Below are 10,410 nucleotides of genomic sequence, written 5' to 3'. Positions count from 1 at the left end.
GTGTTTAATTGTGTTTTATGTCAGAAATATTCCAGCCTCACCCTGTAACTACATCATTATATTTTACGATCACATTACTCAGGAAAGACTGACTACAGTTAACACCATGATAAAGATTACACACTATAAATAGTTATCAAAGGGCACAAACATGTTTTTGTGTATATTGTTGTTGCTATTGGCTTAGCGAGGAAACGCTTAAGTGTTGGTTGAGTCACTCAGACTCTCCTCCACACAGTCCTCATTTATAAAGTGTTTTACAAACCTGAACATTACAGCTAACAGTTACATTTTCCATTGGTGCACAACTTGGAGCTAAACTTGTTTTAAAAAAATTTAACTTTACACTTATTTCTTAAATTCATCTTTGTCAGTTTTTGAGAGCAGGGATCCATAATGTAAATTTGCCTTTTTATGTGTAGTGTTTCATGCCCACTTTAAGGGGCATCTGCACAAGAAGAGAAAACTACCTTTGAATGTCAGTGAAATTCAGCACCTTAAAGCCACGGCTATTAGCCACACAACGTGGGTGAGTGCCAAGGTCAATTTTGAGACAAACAACTGAAGCGAGTATTAACTAGTTAAAATGTAAAGCATAATTTTTACATGTGAAATGCATTAATATGTGTCCTGTGGAAACATAGAGTGCAGGAATAGTACTGTAAAGGAATAATGCACTGTTTGATATAAGTTTCCAAATAAATTATTATTGATGTAAATGATATTGTTATGACTCCTCTGTGTGTAAGAAACAAAAACAATAACAAGACCAGTCTGACACAGAATATCTCACCCAGTGAATTCAGTCCCTGGATCTGGGTTAATCACACACAGAAAATTATGCGTTTCTTTGAAACATTAAGATAATGTTTCTCATTTTATTTTTAAAGATATGCAAAATGTATAGTTTTCACCACAGGGGGAAAAATAAATTTCCAGATATTCCCAGAGCTTCACCTACGTTAATCACATAGGGATCAGCCTCTGTTTACTGTCCTGGTAGATCTGCTAAAGGATGCTGGATACAGAGGTGCCATGTGACAGAGAGAGCCCTGGAGAAACCAGGTAAAGAGACCGGTGCACTGCAAACAAGGGAAAAACAGGGTTAATGCTGAGGAGCTAAGAAAACAAGTGAGAAACAGTGGCTTCATTACCACTTGATGGAGTGCAGGTGTCCATTGACGAGTGCTGGAAACTGACTCCGCCCCAGAGTGAGCAGAACCCAACCTGAGCTCAGGAGAGGAGAAGAAAAACAAACTGCAGATACCACAACATCCCAGATTATCACACAGTTTCATAAATGTCTGCAGTGCTGTAGCAACACATGCAAGAACTCTGTTCTTTACCACAATGATGTGCTGAGCTGTTGTACTTGGGGCGGTCCCAAACAGTCCTGGCCTGACCCCCTCTGTATGGCTGGGCATGCTCATTCAACTCTGAGAGAGAAACATATTTATGTGCTGTATATGAGATCTGACAGCCAAGAGAAAAAGTGTTCATCATCTGTTTTCACACATTTATAGCCTACATACTGGTATCTGCATTCATAAAATAACCAAATGGAGTAATGAAGTCAGATTTTTCACCAAATGAGTAGATTTGAATACAGTGGCTTGAACTTTTCCACATTTTGTGACATTACAGCCACAAACATGAATCTATTTTATTGGAATTCCACGTGAAAGACCAGTACAAAGTGGTGTACACATGACAAGTGGAACGAAAATCATACGATTCCAAACATTTTTTACAAATAACTGAAAAGTGGGGTGTGCGTAATTATTCAGCCCCCTGAGTCGATACTTTGTAGAACCACCTTTTGCTGCAATTACAGCTGCCAGTGTTTTAGGGTATGTCTCTACCAGCTTTGCACATCTAGAGACTGAAATCCTTGCCCATTCTTCTTTGCAAAACAGCTCCAGCTCAGTCAGGTTAGATGGACAGCGTTTGTGAACAGCAGTTTTCAGATCTTGCCACAGATTCTCGATTGGATTTAGATCTGGACTTTGACTGGGCCATTCTAACACATGGATGTGTTTTGTTTTAAACCATTCCATTGTTGCCCTGGCTTTATGTTTAGGGTCGTTGTCCTGCTGGAAGGTGAACCTCCGCCCCAGTCTCAAGTCTTTTGCAGACTCCAAGAGGTTTTCTTCCAAGATTGCTCTGTATTTGGCTCCATCCATCTTCCCATCAACTCTGACCAGCTTCCCTGTCCCTGCTGAAGAGAAGCACCCCCAGAGCATGATGCTGCCACCACCATATTTGACAGTGGGGATGGTGTGTTCAGAGTGATGTGCAGTGTTAGTTTTTCCGCCACACATAGCGTTTTGCATTTTGGCCAAAAAGTTCCATTTTGGTCTCATCTGACCAGAGCACCTTCTTCCACATGTTTGCTGTGTCCCCCACATGGCTTGTGGAAAACTGCAAACGGGACTTCTTATGGTTTTCTGTTAACAATGGCTTTCTTCTTGCCACTCTTCCATAAAGGCCAACTTTGTGCAGTGCACGACTAATAGTTGTCCTATGGACAGATTCCCCCACCTGAGCTGTAGATCTCTGCAGCTCGTCCAGAGTCACCATGGGCCTCTTGGCTGCATTTCTGATCAGCGCTCTCCTTGTTCGGCCTGTGAGTTTAGGTGGACGGCCTTGTCTTGGTAGATTTACAGTTGTGCCATACTCCTTCCATTTCTGAATGATGGCTTGAACAGTGCTCCGTGGGATGTTCAAGGCTTGGGAAATCTTTTTGTAGCCTAAGCCTGCTTTAAATTTCTCAATAACTTTATCCCTGACCTGTCTGGTGTGGTCTTTGGACTTCATGGTGTTGTTGCTCCCAATATTCTCTGAGACAACCTCTGAGGCCGTCACAGAGCAGCTGTATTTGTACTGACATTAGATTACACACAGGTGCACTCGATTTAGTCATTAGCACTCATCAGGCAATGTCTATGGGCAACTGACTGCACTCAGACCAAAGGGGGCTGAATAATTACGCACACCCCACTTTTCAGTTATTTATTATTAAAAAATGTTTGGAATCATGTCTGATTTTCGTTCCACTTCTCACGTGTACACCACTTTGTATTGGTCTTTCACCTGGAATTCCAATAAAATAGATTCATGTTTGTGCGTGTGTGAATGTAGTATTGTTCTCTTTGCTGTTTGTTATTTTTCAGGTGAAAGCTAATTTTGACTTATTAATTATTAATGACTTACTAATTTTGACTTCATAAAAAAAAGAAAAAAAACTGTATTTGTGTTCAAATTCGGGTCAGCCTTTATCTGACTTTTTTCAGAAAGCACCTGCTTACATGTTGCCTCAGTCTGCATGTCCTCTTTCACCACAGTCATGCACTTTGTCTTTGGTCTCCTCTGTGTTCAGCATCATTTGTCTGACATCTCTCTGTGTCCAAACCAACCGTAGAGAGGCTGATCATTTCTGATCCCGTCAAAAATTCCAGTATAAATTGTAGCATTAAGCAGCACAGTAAGAGCAATTTGAGGATTTTTTTTTTCTGCATTTGGAGCCTATTTATTTACAGAGATAATGAGCTGAAGAGAAACTTCACATTCTTCATGAGACACTAAAACGTCTGCAGACTTTTCAGGCAAAACATGAATAAAAAAGCATTTGTCCTCCACGTCTACCCAAACAATCTACTCTGCTCTGCTTCTGTTTGTCCATCTGTCCAACCGATGTTTAAAGAAACATGTTCGTTCTACCAGTTTATAGTTTATGTAAAACAGTGGTGTAAATTAAGCTCCTACAGACACATAAAAGTGTAAAATAAGCAGCAGGTGCTCGTCTTGTTTCCAGTGTGAGGAGCAGCTGTGAACTGTTGAGTGAAGCCTGACCAGCATGTGGCTGTGGCTTTCCCCATTCACTTAGATATCAGCATAAAGTATTTATGTCATGATCCTGGGTCTATGACCCAGCGTTTTGAGTTTATTGTTATTATTTTCCAGTTTCTGCTGTTTTGTAATTGTTCTTAGGGTTTGAGTTGTGTTTCTATCATCCCTACCTGTGTCTCTCCTCTGTGTTCTCTCGTGTCCCCAGTTGGTTGTGTAAAACAGTCTGTGTTTCCTGTTTTACTTTGTAGGTTTGTGTCTCGTTATGTCCATTAGTTCCAGCTGTGTCCCCTCCTGTGTGCTATTTCCTGATTACCTGTTGTGTGTATTTATACTGCGTCTCTGGTTGTGCTCCTTGTTGCGTCGTCTGTGTTTCTCTGTGAACCTCCCGTGTATTCTTCATTATTCCATGTTTCTCCGTGTCTCTCTGCTCCTCGCTCCATGTCCTCCATTTTGTGTTAGTTTTTCCCAGTTTAGGTTTTTGTTCGGTTCTGCCCACTCCTTGGTTATTGTGCACTGTAAATAAACCCACCTGCATCTCCGCCACTGTCTGCTTTTGGATCCTCCTTTTCACCTCCACACGACTACCAGCCGAGTTGTGACAATTTATGTCAACGTGTATTTTCTCTGTGTTGGTTTGTCTCTGAAAGATGCAAAACAAACTCAGGATGTGTGTTAATGTAAGCTATATGATGTCCTGTTCAAACGGAGCCTCGGCCGCTCATTATAGCAACCAGCTGTCAACTCAAAATCACGTGTGATGAGTGAAAGACTTTGTTTAAACTGCGCTTCACTCATCATTCTTCTTCAACATGCAGGACACTGTTGTAAAGGAAAAATGCACTTGTACTGTTTAAGCCATGTTGATATAAATGACATTTTTATGACTCGTCTGTGTGGAATTTATACAGAAAACCTGCAACAATAACAACATCGTCTCCACCCAGATGAAACTCCACAGCATGACCTGACATTCAGACACTGAAAAGTTCAGACTGGTCGTCATTATGACTTATGGACTTGTGAACAGCCTCCTTGATTTGTCTTTGACTGTATGCTGACTCTGAGTTGCTGAGTTCCTGCTGTGTCCGTTTCAGCCTGGTGTTTATTCTTGTATTTGCTCAGGGTCCAGGATGCAGACTGGATAAGGCACATTTAGAGAACACATTTAAAACAAGACAACAAAATCGTTTTTCATGTTACTAAGATTAAGAAATATATTTTATGTATGAGAGAAGAAGAAAACCTTTGGGTGAAGCAGTTTGAATAAAACAGATGTCCAAACATGAAACAAACAAACAAAAAAAAACAAAACAAACATTTTTCCTCTTTGAAGCCAAGTTTCTAAAGAAGCTTTGGAGGAATGATTTGAACCAGTTTTGTCCATTATTGAAACAGACGTTTATTTGCCAATCATTCAACATCACCACTTGTGTATAACTCTGCTGATTTTATTCCCTTTGTGTCCAGGCTGAGATTCCAGGTGTCTCCCTCAGCTCATTTACTCCAAATCAGAAGCATCAGATTTGTGGAGACGCTCTGCCTGCCAGACACAGCTCAGGGCAATGAAACATATCTATCCTCCACAATATACAGGCCTGTGTTATTTAGTGTCTGTATTTAAATGTATAAATGATCAAGTGTGATCAAACTTTTCACATGAAAAATAATATTAAATGTCAAACATTAAGTGTTTAATTTTTGTTACATTTTAAAAGTTCAAATCTCAAAGACATTAAGTTTACGATCATATATGATCAAGAAAATCAACAATCTTCACATTTCAGAAACTAGAACCAGCTTTAAATGTGACTAAAATAATGATAAAACAATCAATTCTCTAATCATTGACTAACTGATGAATCACTGCAGCTCCAATATATTGTTGCATTTGACAACCCACTACAGCAACTACAGAATAAAACCACTAACCAGACTGATGACAGATTTCAAACATGCTGAATATGAAGAGTAGTATCATTTAAACTCACATGATTATCAGCCATAAGAACAAATTCAGATTTATATTGATGTAAGGTATATAAATGTAAGTACAGTTTGAATCAGTGCAATATTATTTTCACACATCAATGGACCACTGAACTTCTCAGCTTCTAAAATGTAAAGCCTCATTTAGAAACTACACAAGTACATATAATGGTCAGGGATCAACATGAACCTGTCTTCTCTATTTGAATTTAATCAACTCTGCAGTGTCTCCATCATCCCAAAGAAAAACTCCAGCATAGAGCGGCTGAGTGAATGTGGTCTGGACTCTGTGGAGGAGAGTCATGGTTTCAGAGACGCTGTAGAAAGACAGAATACCTGCTCTGTGATCCAGGTACACTCCTACTCTGGAGGACCGAGGACCTGAGAGGACAGTTTGGACATCGTTGTGTTGAAATTTAAAACTTCCTAGGTACCAATATAATGCCCAAGATTTGTCATTGTTTCCAAATTCACATTCACCGCCTGTTCCTGCTCTGCTGATATTCTTGTATGCAACTGCTACTTCAACTCCTCCCCCTCTCCACTCCACCTCCCAGTAACAACGTCCAGTCAGACTCTCTCTACTCAGGACCTGTAAACATTCAGTGAATCTGTCTGAATGATCAGAATAAAACTGTTGTTCTTCCATTAATGTTACTTTTCTGTTCCCATCAGATAATAACAGATATTTGTTTGCTGTGTTTGGATCCAGCGTGATTTCACGTGAATATTTTAAGAATCCAGCTCTGGTCTTTGGCTCTGTTGGTGACAGTAAAACATCCACTTCAGTGACTGTCAGTGAGATGTTTGTCCATTCCTCTCTCAGAATGTCCTGTAGTTTATCTCTGGTCTCTGACACAGCTGCTGTCACATCCTCAAAGTAGCTCAGAGGACGAATATTGATGCTGGATGAGTGTGTAGACTCACTGAGTGCTGACAGTGAGGGGTAGTTGTGTAGAAACTGGTTGTGATCCTCTGTGTGTGAGAGCTGCTCCAGCTCGCCGTCTTTCCTCTTCAGCTCAGCGATCTCCTGCTCCAGCTTCTCCTGAAGCTCTTTGACTCGACTCACTTCAGTTTCCTGCTGGGATCTGACCTGCTGCTTCACATCAGAGCTTCTTTTCTGGATGAGACGGATCAGCTCAGTGAACATCTTCTCACTGTCCTCCACTGCTTTATCAGCAGAGCCATTGATGGCCTCCACCTCCTGTTGAAGCAGCTTCACATCTTTCTCTCGCTCCTGGATTCTCTGCTGGATGTTTAGTCGTCTCACCTCGAGCTCCTTCTGCTTCTCAGTCCTTTCTGCTGCAGCTGGGACTGTTTCATGGCCTTTATGTTCATCCATTGTGCAGAGATAACAGATACTCTGCTGATCAGTACGACAGAAAATCTTCATCACCTCATCATGACGAGAGCAGATGTTCTCCTGGAGCTTCTTGGAGGGGGCCACCAGCTTGTGTTTCTTTAATGGAGCTGCATCATAGTGAGGTTGGAGGTGTTTCTCACAGTAAGAGGCTGGACAAGATAAACAGGACTTGATGGCTTTCAGCTTCCTCCCAGTGCAGACATCACAGGCCACATCTTCAGGTCCAGCATAGCAGTGATCAGCTGGAGCAGCTTGGAGTCCAGTCTTCTTCAGCTGCTCCACTAAAGCTGCAAACATGACGTTTTTCTCCAGGACAGGCCTCGGTGTGAAAGTCTTCCTGCACTGAGGGCAGCTGTGGATTCCCTTCCTGTCCTCTTCATCCCAGAAACCTTTAATACAGTTCATGCAGTAGCTGTGTCCACAGGCTGTAGTCACCGGATCCTTCAGTAGATCCAAACAGATGGAACAAGAGAAGGTTTCTCGGTCCAGCTGAACTCCTTTCTGTGCCATTTCTCCTCTGAGTGTCAGTGACTGCGTGAGTTTCTCTTCCTTATAACTGAAACTAGTCTGAGCTCTGATCTCAACAACATATTTCTGCAGTGAATGGAGCCTGTCAGCTCTTACACGTCACCACATGTTGGTTACACCCATCTTCAAAGTGCAGATCTGAAGGGGAGGGAACGAGGAAACAGGTGGACAGAGAGGAGGTGCTGTGTTTAAGAGGAGGAAGAAGAGGGAGGGTTATCAGGCTGTGCTTCACTCCAGGAAGAGGAGCAGTTTGAGAGCGATACTGTGTGTTTAACCCTTTTTATTTACTGCTCACATCAGCTTTTAAGCTTGTTAACACTTTCTTCTATATAAATAAACTTGAGTTTAGAAATGTCAGAGTTCTCACTGAAGTTAACAAATAGTCCTTCAGTTTTAGTCAATGCAGGAGGATAATGATCCTAAACATACAGATAAGGCAGCAACTGACATGATGCTTGTGTTGCATTTAAGTTTATGTTCACTTCAATTGTTTCTCTCCCTCAAACACCATCAAAGGTGAGAGGGTGCAGCAGGTGTAGTAGTTGGTATATGAGACAGTAAACAAATTACAGGGTTTTCAAACACATTCAGCTCCACAAAAATGTGATAAATGTTTGACAGGAATAAAAAGAAACTCTGACTCCTTCTTTAAAATTATTTTTCTGTTATTACGGTCGAGTTGATCACAACAATAATCTTGAGCAGGGACGTGGCTAAATACAGGTATGTATTAATATTAACCCTTTATTGATGAATCAAATGTATACTTTATGTATAACACTGTATTTATAAGTATTTTACAGGCCGCCCGGACTTATTTGGTAATTTTGGCTGTAAAAGGGCCAGATCATACTATAAGTGAATGCTTTTGACCCTTTTTTCAGAATAACCTTTGCTTCCAATATCTGGCAGTCAGTTTACATTATTGTATTGTTAGGACAATGAAAAAACAGTTTAAAGTGGAAAAAATATGGACTCTGTTTTTTTTTTCCAGATTTATTGTTAAGTGAAAACTAATATTCAACAGGAACAAAATGTAACACAACATCAATATTAAATATGAACTATACTAAATATGTATTAAAAAGTTTTTGAGTCTAGGGACTTAGTTTCTTAAATCTCCAGACGTTTTTGGGGCACTTATTCACACCTGCTTCTCTGCTCCGTGCATCATTAATTCTCACCTGTGCTTGGACCATCACTGCTTGTGCATTCTAATGATGCACTGTAAAGTTTCGTAAAGCTCGTCTTCTCGAAATATCCCCGTAAAGCGCAGCTTCTCTTCTTTTAGAAAATGTTTGCATTTTCTCTCTAACATAAACGGTGACGGAGTTCCTGTCATTTAAAGAGCGCTTGTAAAATGGGGCCGACGGTGGGTCCATTAAACAACACCAGTGGACACTGTAAACCGAGCATATTGATACTGTGGCGAGCTCAGGCAAGGAGGAGACAGAGACTTCTGTTTGGACCTGCTATTCCTGCCTTAGCCATACAGGGAGCTACAGGGAGCACAGCCTTTTATTAGGAATGCCCCTTCACCCACAACAGCAGTGAGAGGTGGTGTACGGGCACAGCAGTCCCCAACACCACCATGCGCCTTTGGCCCGGCATGCGGATCCGGTACACCACTTCAGATAGCTGTGCCAAAACTTCTGCAGGGTCCTGCCACTGACTGCAAAGCTTGGGGGACACCCAAGTGCAGTGCACCCAGACATTATCTCCAGGCACAAAGGCTCTCCCTCAGTGCCTGGTGTCGTAAGCCCTCTTCTGTCGCACTCCCGTGCTGGCCTGGGCCTAGTGGGAGCAGTCATGGACCACCTGTAGCCGCTCCCTCAGCTTCCTGTAATAGTCCATCTCCTGTCCTCCAGCAATCTCTGGCTCGGGAGGAGACCTGAACACCAAGTCCACTGGTGTCCGGAGCTCCCGCCCAAACATCAAGGCAGCAGGCTTGCATTAGCTGGACTCCTGGACTGCAGTCTGACACGACCAGAGGGCCAATCACGCTGGTGTTGGCTGGGGAGGATGGCGAGCTGGGTAGCCAGCATGCGGTTGAATTGCTCGACCAGGCCATCGCTTTTCGGGTGGAGCGGTGTTGTCCTCATTTTCTCCACCCCAACCCACCGGCAGATCTCCCCAAAGACCTTCGATTCAAAATTACACCCCTGGTCATCCAACTGAATTGAGGTTTGCAAATGTGAAAAGGGTTGATCACATTTGCAGACAGCATATTGCATTGATACTAATTCCAAGGCACTGCATGACTGGCAGCTGAGTCCCCCTAAAAGTTTAAACCTAAAATCACCCCTGCTGTCCTTTATTAAACCTGTCATTTATTTGGCATCATTCAGCTTCACCACTTAACTGATTCCCACAAAAGTCCACATGGAGGCAATAAAGTCAAACACAATAAATAAACTGCACAGCAGGACACTGATATTTACAGTTTTTCTCGATTGCTAAAACACTAAACCCTATTGTCTGAACCAAAGTCTGAGTTGCCTGAACTAGTGATGTTCGATTCATGAACGAATCGTTCAATACTCGAGAATCACTTTACTGACTCGTGAATCATGATTCACAAGCGCAACTGACTCACTGACTCATCCCTGTTGCTGTTAGCAAGCTAATTTCATTAGTAAAAATATATCTACCTTATAATTAAAATTGTGGGGAAAAAAACAACA

The 10,410-nt window shown here is 41.9% G+C and overlaps 1 protein-coding gene and 1 long non-coding RNA gene across 2 annotated transcripts; both read right to left on the bottom strand.

The window, feature by feature from the left end:
- Positions 1-847: 847 nt before the first annotated feature.
- Positions 848-4,162, bottom strand: LOC116334263. Its single transcript, XR_004200540.2, has 4 exons — positions 4,020-4,162; positions 1,347-1,436; positions 1,155-1,227; positions 848-1,082 (listed from the first exon to the last, which is right to left on the bottom strand). It is a non-coding gene; the product is annotated as an uncharacterized LOC116334263 (long non-coding RNA).
- Positions 4,163-4,717: 555 nt separating this feature from the next.
- Positions 4,718-7,843, bottom strand: LOC120438161 (tripartite motif-containing protein 16-like). The gene has a single exon (XM_039608594.1). The coding sequence runs from the start codon at positions 7,706-7,708 to the stop codon at positions 6,035-6,037; it is 1,674 nt and encodes a 557-aa protein (XP_039464528.1). The 5' UTR covers positions 7,709-7,843; the 3' UTR covers positions 4,718-6,034.
- Between the last annotated feature and the right edge of the window lie 2,567 nt (positions 7,844-10,410).

The sequence above is a fragment of the Oreochromis aureus genome, linkage group 3 (assembly GCF_013358895.1).
Source record: "Oreochromis aureus strain Israel breed Guangdong linkage group 3, ZZ_aureus, whole genome shotgun sequence".
Lineage (NCBI taxonomy): Eukaryota > Metazoa > Chordata > Actinopteri > Cichliformes > Cichlidae > Oreochromis > Oreochromis aureus.
This window is presented reverse-complemented; position numbering and strand designations above follow the sequence as displayed.